Source organism: Chrysochloris asiatica, unplaced genomic scaffold (assembly GCF_000296735.1).
Source record: "Chrysochloris asiatica unplaced genomic scaffold, ChrAsi1.0 scaffold00354, whole genome shotgun sequence".
NCBI lineage: Eukaryota > Metazoa > Chordata > Mammalia > Afrosoricida > Chrysochloridae > Chrysochloris > Chrysochloris asiatica.
Window position 1 is genome coordinate 1,399,281 of NW_006408872.1, and position 14,309 is coordinate 1,413,589.

At 42.6% G+C, this 14,309-nt stretch overlaps 1 protein-coding gene and 1 pseudogene across 1 annotated transcript; both read right to left on the reverse strand.

Moving 5' to 3' along the window:
* Positions 1–3,365: 3,365 nt before the first annotated feature.
* S100B (S100 calcium binding protein B) lies at positions 3,366–7,107 on the reverse strand. Its single transcript, XM_006876118.1, has 2 exons — positions 6,970–7,107; positions 3,366–3,506 (listed from the first exon to the last, which is right to left on the reverse strand). The coding sequence occupies exons 1-2, from the start codon at positions 7,105–7,107 to the stop codon at positions 3,366–3,368; spliced, it is 279 nt and encodes a 92-aa protein (XP_006876180.1).
* A 6,263-nt stretch (positions 7,108–13,370) lies between these two features.
* Positions 13,371–13,897, reverse strand: LOC102826864 (annotated as a pseudogene).
* Positions 13,898–14,309: the final 412 nt, after the last annotated feature.

Genomic DNA, 14,309 nt, shown 5'->3' on the forward strand with positions numbered 1-14,309 from the left:
AAGAGATCAAATGATGTATTGCATTATGCAAATCTACTGCACAAGACCTTTTTAAAGTGTTGAAGAGCAAAGATGTCAGCTTGAGGATTAAGGTGCACCTGACCCAAACCATGGTATTTCCAATAACCTCATATACATGCAAAAGCTGGATAGTGAATAAGGGAGACCATAGAAGAATTGATGCTTTTGAGTTATGGTGTTGGAAGAGAATATTGAAAGTGCCATGGGCTGGCAAAAGAACCAATAGATCTGTTTTGGAAGAGGTGCAGGCAGAGTGCTCCTTGGAGGCCAAGATGACTAAATTTCATCTCTCATACTTTGGGCATATTGTCAGGAGGGACCAGTTGCTGGAGAAGGATATCATCTTTGGTAAGGTGGAGGGTCTGGGAAAAAGGGAAGACCCCCAATGAGATGGACTGGCCAAGTGGCAGCACGATGGACTCAAGCGTGGCAACAGCAGTGAGGTTGGCCCAGGATTGGGTAGTGTTTTGTTCTGCTGTGCATAAGGTCACTATTAGTCATACCAACTCAATGTTACCTAACAACAACAACTGGCCTGAGGCTGTTTGGAGGGGACTATTAGGCTCAATTCCACCTGGCTGTGACATATACTATTCAGAAGAGTCTCTCCCTGGGGAGGGGGAAACTGAAGGGCACTACCTTCTCTGCTTTTCCCTGGCCCATTTTCCTGGCTGGAGAATGGTAGAACCTAGTTTTGTCCAGGGCTAGCACAGGGTAGGAACTCAGCTAGTACCTGCTGAATGACTGAGTGAATGAACAGTGAGGGAGCTTGGCGCTGGTGTCTGAATTCTGGTCCATTCTAGGTATGTAGGCAACATTCCTAGAATGGAATGCCTCCTTTTCCAGAGGAAAGGTTTGTGGGGCCAGGAACATGGGACAAGAGGTTCTACTAACCATGCAGAGAAATGAAACAGACTAAAGAGGGAAAACGGCTGTGTAGACACCTACACAGAACGTGGTGTGGGGATGGGGGGTGGGGTGTGGACTGGAGTCCTCACGGGCAGTTTGCAGAAGGGGGTCCCACATCCAGGGTCTCTGTGGCCACGTCCTAAGCTAGATTCCTCACCTCAGAGTGCACACTCTGAGCCCATCACCTTCTTTCTCCTTGTTGCTCAGGTTTGTCACAAACCCCTCCCTCCCATCCATAAAGGGTAGCCACAAGGACCACAAGAGTCTCACTAGAAGCCTGAAGCCAGAGCCCCTCATGTAAAGCAAAATCCCTGTCTCTGTGCTGGTGGTTATGTGCTGTAAATCTTCATGAGAGCAGAAAGCCTCATCTTTCTCCCATTGAGCAGCTGGATTCAAACAGCTGAACTTGAGATTAGCAGCCCAATTTATAACCCACTACTTTACTCAGCTCTTTGTCCCTGTGCTGAGCAGCTATTTCCATCTCAGATTCTCCCAAGTCTGCCACAGTGATGAGTTCATGACTATGTGGAACCAATCAGCTCCTCTCCCTGGTGATTGGCTCAGGATAGGGCACATGACTCTGACCAAGTCAGACGTATTGGGCAGGTGGCAGGTGACTGGGCTGGAAGTTCCTGGGAAGTAGCCTGAGGACCTGTGTCCTTGCTAGGTCTGTAAAGGCCAGGCCTCCCAGGTGTGCTGTGACTGCTCCAGTCTGAATGTTCCCTTTGTCCCCTGAAACCATTTTTTGCCCAGACCTTGGGGATTGCAACTTATGAAGTACGTGGATAAGACAGACCTGTATCCAGTTTCAGGATTTTTCATTCCTGGTTAAACAGGTATTTTGTTTTTATTTCATGTTTAATGGCTACAGAGAATTGTTACAGCATTCTTGTTATTTAATGCAATGCAAATACAAGCAATCAACTGGTTTATGAATTTCCAAGTCTATACCCATGGGGTGGGGGTGGAAGGGGGGGAATGGTGGGGAGGAGGTGGGGAAAATTAATTAAAATTTTCCTGGAAGTTATTTGGTACATTATATTTCTAACTTATTATATGAGTTATTTGAAACTTGATTTATTTAAATTTGTAGATACAAAACATAGAGTTCAGCTCTTCAAGCACATAATTTCACCAATAGCAGTCTGTAGCCCTTTCCTTAGCCAAACAAGACTGAAATGACATTCATCCACCAACTAAACACATCACGTGTGCTCTTGAGTCAGTACTCGCACATTTAGACAGTCATGTGGCCCATCACGCTACTGAATGGAAGGGGGCCAAGGCAATGAAATTACTTGCCACATACATACTTTCTCCACAGAGACAGAGTTTAACTCTGGTCCTGAGCCCAGGCCATACTCCAGCTATACGTTATATCCTACAGATTGCTGGAGACATCATCTGGAAAAGGATATTGTGTTTGGTAGACAGCAAAGCCAAGGGAAACCCTCAGTGAGATGAATTGACACAAGAGCCACACGGATTGAAATATACCAATGACCGTGAAGATGGTGCAGGACCAGGAAATATTTCATTGTTAAACCATGAGCCTACACCAGCTTGATGGGAACAAACAACATCACAGATCCAGCTTAATGTAATCTATTAAGAAGGAGAATTTAGATTCTTGGTTCTAATTAGGGTTAAGTTGTCAGTATGTTCCCACTTAGAACCATTAGCATTAGTTTCTTACTTAGCAATCTACAGTTCATCATAAGGAAAGGAACCTCAATATGATCATGCTTTTTTTGGGTAGGCCAGATCATCTATATTCAGTTTGATTTGCCTTCGTGGTGAGCAAATTTATGGAAAGGCAGCCCTTTCAGATGATTGTGGATAAGACTTTGCATTTTTAAGTGTTGTAGAGCCTTACCAAACCCAATGCTATAGAGACCTGTCTGACTCACGGTGACCCCATGCATGTCAGGGTAGAACTAACTGGGCTCCACAGAGTTTTCAGTGGGTGATTTTTCAAAAGTAAGCCTTTTTCCTAAGGCACTTTTCCTTTCAGTCAGCAGCTGATAACCGTTTGCATCACCCAGAGACTTCAAGGAAATGACAAATGCTCCAATTCATTTTTCAGTATTCAGTTTTGTTTTTCTGAGTTAGGATTCCACACAACATGGAGGCCTCTGTAACACATGCTTTGTAACTATGCCATGACTTTCCCAAATGATTACTACCTGGAGTCCCTGGGACCAGCCAGCTTGTGTGTATGCCTACTAACATAGCAGGGTAATGGTGTGGGCCTTTCGAAACAACCCTTGGAAAGAGGTTTTCATTTTTTCATTTTACAAAGCAAATATTGTTCCTAATTAGCTACAACACAGCTGGGAAGCTCAGCTTCTACTAGTCTGCAAGCCCTTGTTCTCTACTTCCTGTTATGACCTGCATTTCTATAACAGGAACAGGTTGGCTGCTTTCTCATAATTTTACTCATGTTCAAAGAACTCATGGCAGGCAGTGGTAACCATGGCAACGAAGGCCATAAATTCCTGGAAGTCACATTCGCCGTCTCCATCATTGTCCAGTGTTTCCATGACTTTGTCCACAACTTCTTGCTCTTTGATTTCCTAAGAGAGATAAGAGAAGTTGCCCAACTTGTTTTTTTAACTGGAATTTAGTGCTTTCAAGATGTTATTAAAAGTTAGGTGGCTCTAATAATTTTTATCTGAAATCACATAAGATTAAATGTAAAGTACCAGAAATAATTTCTTCTGTGACTAGGAGATTTGTTGACTAGGCAGAAATCCGTGGGGCTTTGCTTTCTTCTGTCCCACCTTACTTTAAGTTCAATGGCACCTAGCTTCTTGAAATGACTGAATAAACAACCAACATCTGAAAAACTGCAGATTTTTATACTTAAACAAAATGCCTGAAAACAGGGTTACAGTCTAAACCAGCCTGAGCATGTTAGATGCAAATGTCTTGAAGGAAAAAAAAATGAACTTTCAGCACCCCTAAGTAGTTCTGGTATGATGCTGTAAAGTAAGCACTGGGCTGCTAACCATATGGTCAGCGGTTTAAACCCACCAGCCACTCCTTAGAAACCCTATAATGTCATTGTGAGTTAAGTGCTATAGAACTTAACAACAACAGAAGTTTTTCGTACGTCTGTGTGGAAGTCTCTAAAATGAATGCTTCTAGTGGGTTTTAACCCACTGAAAGTTTTCTTTATTGCTGAAATAACTCTCAGGAACGTGGCCCAAATGTGTTTACTCCTTATGTTCTTTTTCCCACTTGAGGTCTCATGAGAATTTTCCCTGACGGTCCTCCTGCCTGACACTGAAGCCAAGTGAATGGTGTAGTAATGGAGTGATGACCAAGGTCTCAGAGGAAACACCATAGTGCTGGATTACAAATATGGTGTAGAAAGTATATGGACACTGAACCCTGTAGAAGAGCAAAGACGTAAATTGTTCTGAAGAACACAGGGTCTTGTCCTGAAGAAGCCAATTCTAACATACAATGGCTGCCTTGAACATAAAACATATAAATACAAATATGGCACTGTAGGATAAGCACTAGACCACAAGGTCTATTTGAACCACAAGGTGGTGGATCAAGCCCAGCAGCTGTTCTTAGAAAACTATACAGGGTCACGATGAGTCAGAACCCACTCCATGGCAGTTAAAAACAATAACAAATATAAGTATGCTTATATTTATATTTGTTGTTGTTGTTAAGTGCTGACAAGTCCGTTCTGACCCATAGCGACCTTGTACACAGTTTCCAAGGAGCAGCTGGTGAGCTTGAACCTCCAACTTTGCAGATCAAACTGACTTTGCAGTCCAGCGCATTAACCCACAGCACCACACCAGGACTCCAAATATAAACATAAACATAAAATCTGTGGTTCCAGTTGGGTGGGACCTATAAGCATCTGCTAAAAGATGGATAGGATGTGTACTTTACTTGAAATTATATTGTAGACTTTCCTCCAAACTGAAATTATCCTAATAAAGACAAGGCCAACAAATTCATGATAAGTTTTCCTCCAAACTGAAATTATCGTCTTGATAAACCCAGGCCAACAAATTCATGTTGTCTTGATACATGTCTCATTGTTGGTTTGTGCCATACAGCCAGTTTGAATTATAGCACCTCTCCCACCCCCCCACCCCCCGCCCCCCGTGACAGTAGAACCGCCCCATATGGTTTCCTAGATTGCAATTATATGGGAGCAGATCACCAGGTCTTTCTCCCATTCATGCTTGGGATTGATTTGAACCACCAACCTTTGGTTAACTGTTGTGTCACCAGACTCCTTTTGATATATTTTCTGTGAATTATTTATATTTTTTAAATTGTAGTTCCAAGATGCTAACTTTTTTCTATTTGTTAAGCACTCTCAGACACTCAAATTTCATCCTACTTATAGAAGAAGAAACTGGGACTTATTAAGTCTGAAAGCACAATTAGTAGGGCTAGATGACATCATGATGTGGAACAGCTGGCATGCTCTGAACTTGAATGCCTGAGAAAACAGGTCCCAGAACTCGAGACTTAGGAGAGCTCACGGCAAACACGAAGGTCCTAGCTGCACTCCTCTAGAGTGAGGGTGCTAACAGGAAAAGTCTCAGCTAACCCATCAAACAATGTGTAGACTTTGCTGCTGGTTTTGTTGTTGTCGTGCACCATCAAGTCAATTTAGACTCATGTTTTCCTATAGGACAGAGTAGAACTCTTCCCTAGGGTTTCCCAGGCTGTAATTTTTCTATGAGTAGGTCTTTTCTTTTGCAGAGCTGCTGGGTGAGTTTGAACCACCAGAACTTGCATCACCAGGAGTATTGGTACCCCAGGCTTATTGTCCTGAACTGAGTGGCCTAGCTTGGGGAGGGCAGCTTCCCTGCCCTGGTTCTTGTGTCTTCCCCAGAAGTAGAACTTGGTCAGACACTAGTGTGTAGGTTTATTGTTCAGCCATTCCTCTGCTTCAGTGACTCTGGAAACTTCTCATCAGCAGGAAATACATCTCTCATGTGTATGCTACCCGTATTTACATCTGCCTTAAAGTGTGACATGAGCCAGCTTTGGTTCTGAGTCCTAAAGGAACATCAGTTACCAGATGGGTTATAGTTCGTTCACACAGGACAAAAGGTTGGTGCATACAAGATACTTAGTAGATGGTTGACCCTGGGTCTTTGGAGACAGTCTAGGTAGGGGAATAAATCCCTCAGTGCAGGTGTCTGTACATGCTTCCACCTCAGGCCAGAGTGTGAACTGCCTGGGGAGGGACCAAAGCTAATCGGTCTCTTTCTGTGGAGTCTGCTGCATGAGCCCTGGGCTCCGGAGAACATGTACAGATGATGCTATCAGTTGATTGGGTCACAGTCATTCACTGATGTACCCAGGTGGTGTGCCCCGAAAACAAAGGCTATGCTTATCAGGTCTGCATGTCTCATAGTATTGAATATAAGCAACACTCAAAAAACATTTGTTCTTTTATTTCCATGGTGGGTACTGAACATCTTGCTAAAACCAACATAGATCCCCAAAGTAAAAGCTTATTTTTAACGGTTTTCTTATATGTTTACTGTTGTCTGTGATAAGTCATGAGTACATTTCTCATCCATTCTGCTTCATTATTACTATAATTCCTTAGATTTTTCAAAAAAGTCAGCATTATTTGTGACTTGTGATTTTGCCTTTAAAACAATAGTTTTTCCTTAATGGACCTACATGGAGTTGTATGATCAGTACTGGACTGCTAACTGCAAAGTTGGTGGTTCAAACGTACCAGCCACTCCAGGAAACCCTACACAGGGTTGCTATGAGTTAGAACCAACTTGACAGCACTTAGCAACAACCAACAACAGTGATATCTACAATACACAAGGTAAACGACAAGAAAATGAACCAATAGGGTCCCTCTCATCCAACATCCATAATAAGGGCAATTGTGCTATCCAAAGCAACCCTGGAGTCTGGAAGTGGATTTGGAATCACCTGTAGGACAGTTGAAAGAGACAGTATATAGGTTGCTTTATTAGTAGAATGAAGAGTGGACAAACTGCCACTTTCAAAAACACTACTCACCTCTAAAAAATGGGAAAGCTCATTGTTGATGAGCTCCTTCAGTTCAGACTTCTTTAGCTTGTGCTTGTCACCTTCTTTTCCAGAATATTGATGGAAAACATCAATGAGGGACACCATGGCCTTCTCAAGTTCAGACATCGTACAAGGCTCTCTAGAAAGCAAAGCTTTCTCATGTATTGTGCTGTATGTAAAACACTTAATGTGTTAACTGCACACAATTCAATCCAGGGACACACACAGTTTATCCAAGAATAGATTTAACAAGAACAATGCAGGCCCTTTCAAACATTCTAAGAAACAGAAAATGTAGGAACTTGGTTTCCTCTGCATTAACACATACATTTAACTAAATTTTAAATGCAAAACTTCATGCAGTTTTTAAAATAAAAGGAACATTACAAAAAATAGGTAAAATCTATCTAGAAAAATAAGTATGATAGAATAGCTACTTTTTTTTGGAAAAAGGAATACTGTATTGCATATGGTAGGTATGCATTATGCAATATATGTAGATGTACCTTGACCTACCAGAAATAAAAGTGCCTTATAAGACTATATGATTAACTGGTACAATCCTGATGCAGTAGTAGACAGAATACAGCTGGAGACTGAGCTACAGCCCAAATATTTAGTATTCAAAAAGGTGTGAGCTCCGACCACATTGGTCTACTGGTGAGTGGAAGAAGGGTAAAGGCAGCAATGAAGAAATGAGCTGCATTCAACCACAGTCCATAGACTTCCATTAACCTGGAGATGAGAGAGAGAAGAGGAAGGGCTGGTTGGTCCGAAGTGTGGTGAGACCTGGGGACTCCTGAGCCCATGGACAAGGACATAGCCATGGAGGGCTAGAGCTGAGAGTGAAGCATCCAGCTGATATGAAGTGAGGAGAGATGCACAAGAATGCCCATACTTGCAGACAGTACCTATTTGACCTAGCCTCGATGGCTTGATAATCTGAACTCAACTAGAGGAAGATAAATAATTTTTGATATAGGAAATGAGTGTAAATTGCTACAGTTTGATGAACTTGACCTATACTTATGGATGTAGTAGCTCAAAATACCAACAGAGAGGGAAGGAGTCTTTACATCAAGTATCAATCCTATTCCCTCTGTAGATAGAGTAGCTAGGGACTGACAACTTAGATATTGCTTACCTAAAATGAGGGGGCAATAAAGGCACTTGAAGTGACTGACTTACAATGTTTCAAAAGGGAGTTTAGTTTAAGAGTGTGCGGGAAGATAGAGTCCCCACTGAATAGTTTTCATCTTGTCTAGATGGGTCTGGTAAAAAGAGATGGGGATAAGATTCTTAAAATTAAATAGTGAGTAATTGTTATGATGACTAATTGCAACTGTCACACGGTAAATGTAGACTTTTGTAACAAAAATGGGGGAGTAGTTAATGTTACAGTCCAGAAACAGAAAACCCTAGGACCATCAAGGGAGAAGAACACAAGTGGATTGCGGAACCCTATCCAGAAAGCAGCAACACCAGAGATTGAGGCAAAGATGAGAGCATGAAGAGAGAGCAGCTCAGGACTCTATAGACTGAGTGCTGGCAGCCAGGAGGCAGGCTTTCAGAATGTGCCCTTTGGCTGTTTAAATTATTATGTATTCCTGAGTGTTTTTTGCATACATTCCCAAAAATAGAGGGAATGGAAGCAAATACTGTTGAATGATGATGCATGGAGGAGATTGTAATCATTGCAATGAAATGATAATGTAAAGCCGATGTTCTTCCATGTAAACTATCATTCTGTTCCCGATAACATAGCAAAAAAAAAAAAAAAAAAACAAAGTCAGAAAATGAAAAAAAGATGTGAAAAACTGGAAAAAAAAAACAAAATGTGCCAACCCAAGGGAATGGAGAAATGGTGGGTTATTCAAGAATGTGATTGGGACAAGTCTCTGTAGATACCAAATCAAGAAGCTTTCTACATCCTTCCTCCATATCATATGACCCTTATATCATGGCCAGCAAAATGAGGGACTATCTGTCCAATCTTGAAAATAAAGCACATTTTACAAAGGGCAGCTGGTCCATTTTTCTGAAAGCTGGCAAGCTCTGCTAGAGAAGTTTACCAACTTTTGGCCTTGATTTCTAAATCAGGAAATCAATTAAGAACCTTTGCACTGTTATAACTAGAAATATATTAAATATCATTATTGAAAATCATTGCCATGTTGAATATATCATTGACATCTGAAAAACAAAAGTTCTAAAATTTGATTGATTTCTGATCCCTCAAAGGAAATAAGATTTGCTAAAGTGATCCTATTTGTAATCAGTGTACTTAATTTTTTCCTTCAGTCTCTAAAACATCAGGCATAACACATATATAGGAACATTCAGATCAATTAAAAGCGCCAATGTTTCATACTTTCTCATCCTTTGTCCTCAAGTTTTCAATTATTACTATTTTTAGAGAAAAGAAAAAGCCTAGTAAACATTTGCATCACGCTGATGATTTGGAGAAGGGGAGATTAAATGATTTTTTCCTAAAGTATGACCAATGGGATTTTTAAAAAGAGAGGCATAAAACACATACTTCATATCTTATTTGGTGGTGGTTGTGTGCTGTCGGCCGGTTCTGACTCATAGTGACCCTGTGTAGGGTTTCTGAGGTTGTAAATCTTTATGGGAGCAGAAAGCCTCATCTTTTCCCTGCAGAGTGCCTGGTAGATTTAAACAGCTGTCCTTGTGGTTAGAAGCCCAGTGCATAACCCTGTACGCCACCAAAGCGCCATGTGTTATAGGATTCCATAAAATGTGGTTTTCTCCTTAACCATACTATAACTTCATTTGTTTCTTTCCTGTGACTTAAGAAGATAAATAAAAATCAAATGCCCATGTCTCCTTACTTCATTTTGTGAAAGTTCTACATTACTCTTATATTGGGAAGGAAAGTTTGAGATCTTTAACTCCTCAGGAAAACACTCTCATTATCTGAGAGTCCATTCTAAGAAAGAGACTCTACCTCTGTGAGGAATTGTAAGACTGAGAAAAATTAAAACCTACTAGAAGCCCCAATTCTTTGGTCCTGTTTGTAATTACATTCTCATGGAATTTCAGAGTGGTATCCAGCATGACATAAAGAGCTCTGGTAGCGTAGTGGTTACGAATTGGGCTGCGAACCGCAAAGTCAGTAGTTTGAAACTACCAACTGCTCCACAGGAGAAAGAGGAGGCTTTCTACTCCCATAAAGATTTACAGCCTCAGAAACCCTGTATAGGGTCGCTATGAGTCGGAACCGACTCCACGGCACAGAACAACAACAACAACATCCAGCATGGCATGGGCATTTCAGATAGAGGGGAATGGGAAAACCAAGAAGCAATTACTTACCTGGTTCATGGAAAAAGTAACCAGGAAGAAGAAGATAAATCATTTTCTTATGATACAGGGTTAAACTAGCATTAGGTCTACAGTATTCTCAGCTTCAGACCCAACCTGTTGCCACTAAGTTGGTTCCAACTCATAGTGGCCCTATAAGACGGAATAGAACTGCCCCATAAGGTTTCCAAGGCTGCAGTCTTTAAGGAAACAGACTGCCACATCTTTCTTCTGTGGGTTTGAACCACCAACCTTTCAGTTAGCAGCCAAGAACTCTAGCAGCGCTCCTATTCTCAGCCCCAGGGTGGGGCAAAGAGAGAAGAGTTAGAGAACAAGCAGCATTTGTATCTCTGGAAAAATGTCAGCAATCCCTTCTGAATCATTAGACAGAAAGTCTCTCTTACCTGTGGTCACACAAACAGGTAAAATGCACTCTATCTCTTTATTGTTGATGTAGTCAAGGGTGCACAATAAGCAGTAATAAGTCCATCAAGTTAAGATTTAAGCGTATAATACCACTGACCCTTTTGAAATGCTGCCAACTATCTTAAAGTTACTTTTTTAGCTACTTTCCAGTCCTTAACCCCATCCTTTCCCCCTCCTCTCCAAAAAAGAAAAGAACCATTTATTCCTGAGGATCCTTTCTCACCTTCGGAGGCTGCGTGGTCTCTGGCTGCAGCGCCCTGAGTGGCAGGAGTGGTGGAAAGACACAGACTCTTATTCTTCCCTTCCAGGCGGGCAGGGTGTGGACCCTGGTGCAGTCCTACTGCAGACAGAGGCAGCCAATGGGGGCCGAGGGCGGGGAGGTGGCTGGGGCAGACAGGCCTGCACACAGGGCTGCATTGACCAAGTGACCACCCGTGGATTTGCTGGAGAGCCAGGCCTGCACAGGGGCCAAGAGAAAAAGAGGGCCTTGTGGGACAGGAAACAGGAGTCAGCATTTTGTGCTGTTTCTCTCTCTCTCTCTCTTTTTTTTTTTATTACATGAATATTGATGTTCCTCTAAAAGCAGGATTAGGGGAAGAGGGGAGAAAGATGAATTAATTGATTCAAACAATGCAAGTGCCCAGCCAAGAACAAGAAGCTTCCAAGTACAGGCAGAATGTAGGAGATTAAGTACACAGGCAACACTCAATAAACATTTGCTGAGTGAATGTCTGGCATCTTCTGTCTCCATGGTAGGTACTGAACATTTCACTAAAGCCAAAATAGATTCTTTTCCCAGAGACAAAAGCTCATTTCTAACAGTTTTCTTATGATACATTCACTATGGCCCATGATAAACCATGAGTGTATTTTCCATCCCATTCTGCTATCAGTATCACTAGAAATCCTTAGATTAAATGAAACTATCTTCCCAAATCATTCTCTTAATGGAGACATCCATGGAGCCCCTCTCCTATCTGCCAGTATCTGCCAGTTTCCTCTGTTCTGGCCCACACCTGACAACGTGATGCCCTATGGACATCAGTATTTGGGGGTGGGGAGAGAGTTTAACTGGTGCAAACAAGGCTGCTTCGAGAAACTACTGTGTCTAGTGTCAGCAAGGAGGTGGCTCCATCAAAATGGCACTACAAGGGACACTTGATACTTTCAGGGGGAAATCTTTGTACCAATCACACTCTAAGCTCTCTCCCTTACCCCCAGAGTGAAAGGTCACAGGTTTTCAGAGTTGAATAATACCTTACAAATATACTGTCAAAACAGTCACCTTTACAATGGAAGTATAGAAGGTTGCATATGGAAGCTGAGTTGCCAAGGTATAGTGTGACTAATATCAATTTGTGACTTTTCAGGCCTAAACTCACCCTTTGGTAATTGCCCTACATTAATGGACTGAATTCTTTAATCATTTCTCCTTTACAGTGAGAGTGATGTTGAACTTTGATTCTGATGAGCTATGTTTTGTTTTGTCTTCCTCCTGCTTCACAGTCTTTCAATAGTGCTTGAGTGTGGATATATCTGGTTGAGCTCTGCTCTAGCCATGTACTTAAAGAGGGCAGACCTTTGTAACCTTGCAGTCCAGCCTGGCCATGGTGACCACCTTGCCAGGGCCTCTTGATGTGGACATTGCATGCTCCAAAACTTGCCTTCATCTCAGCTCCTAACTCCTTCTACACATCCACTTACCATCCTCAGTTTACTGCCTTCTAGGATATGGTCACTGTTCAGTATAGGTATTCACCCACATGGCACTCCAACTCTCTCTGTTTACCCATCCATCTACTAGCCTTGTTTCGCCTGTGCCCCTGATGGTTGTGTCAAGAGCTGTGAAGGGTCTGAGATTTTACCCTACTTGCAAGCTAACAAGTTAGTCTGTTAGTATTTCATAGACAATGGCAGAAGACACAAGACTTCTAGAGGCAAAGGACATGGCAAAAGTAGTAAACAAAGCATCATGTTGGTTTCCTCTTGTTCCCTGATTCCCATGGCGGTAATGCAAATGGACTTAGAAGAATTCATGCAGTGGGTTGAGTTATAGGAGAGAAACACTGAGCTTGGGAATTCATTGCTTTTGTAGTGAATGGTGATAAGTGTGTTCTTTGTCCTTATTCTTCAAGGTTACTCACTATAAACAAAACTCAGAAATGGCCTGGGTAAAGTGCAGTCAAGGCCTTGCATTCTTGGCATACCTAGCAATAACATAAGGGACAGTCAGGGGCCATGGCAGATTGCCTATACCAACAGCTGTTTTCTTCTGTTGGCCTATAACAGTGGAAGATCTATGGCCCAGGCAACTCTGTACCTCTTCAACAATGTATGAGCCCTACTTGTGAGGAGGAGGGCACTTCTAAATTGGCACTTTTCTTGGTTATTCATCTCAGCACTAGAGAATGCTTTAGATTTCTCTCTGCAGTTACTGCCCTATCATAGTTTCATTTGCCTTTTTTTTGGAAAAAGAAGCTTTATTGTTTTAGTGTGGTCCACGGCTTGGGAGAAGAGGGGCTCCAGGCTGTTGACTATGCTGCCTCTGTGTCTGGAGAGCAAGGTTCGGGCAGAAGGTATGCAGAGAGCAGGGGAATGCTGAAGGCCCTTCACAGGTTGTGGGGCTCCACAGGCTCTTCCTAGTCGTGCTTGAGAGTGTGCCTCTCGAAGAGGTATTCGCCCAGCCCTGCCTGGGGACCAGCCATCCGATGGAGGTTGGTCAAGTGGTCGCCCATCTTCTTGATAATTTTCACTTTCTCGTCGAGGAAATGGTTCTCCAGAAAGTCACAGAGGTGGGGGTCTGGGTGGGTAGCACCCACAGCGTACAGATCCAGAAAAGATTGGTTCAGGTTCTTCTCCAGGGCCCGGGCGGCTTCCATGGCATCCAGGGTTCTTCCCCACTCATCTTGGGACGGCTTCTGCACGTCCTGGAAGAGTGCGCAACCACCACGCTGGTTTTGCAGTTTCAAGAGATGTTCAGTACCCTTGCGCTTCTCCTTCGCCAATTTATAGAAGAAGTGTCCCACACCTTCCAATGCCACATCATCGGGATTGAAATAGAAGCCCAGAGAGAGGTAGGTGTAAGAGACCCGCAGATGCAGATTAACCAGACAGTTGGCGCCAGCTCCGCTTCAGCAGAAGAATTCTGACGGATCTGAGAGCTCATGGTTGGTGGAAGATTTGGAGCTAACCACACACACATGCATAAATGGTATTTAGCTGGTCTCGGTAACAGGGAATCCTCAAGAAGATGGTCCCGGAGAAGAGATTCTCCTAAAGAAGTTGTTAGATGTGGTCCAAGGCTGGAGGTGATCCAGGAGTCCCCAGATCTGTTCTATCCAAACACTGTTGAAGACACAGATTCACAGACCGCAGCGCGAACTTAGTTTCATTAGTCTGTACATTAAACTTATCCTGTTTAAATTATCGTGTGGTTTCTGTCTACTTATTGTTGTTGTTAAGTGCCGTCGAGTTGGTTCTGACTCATAGCAACCCTGTACAGGGTTTCCGAGGAGCAGCTGCTGCATTTGAACTACCGAACTTGTGGTTCACAGTTCAGTACTAATCCTACAGCACCA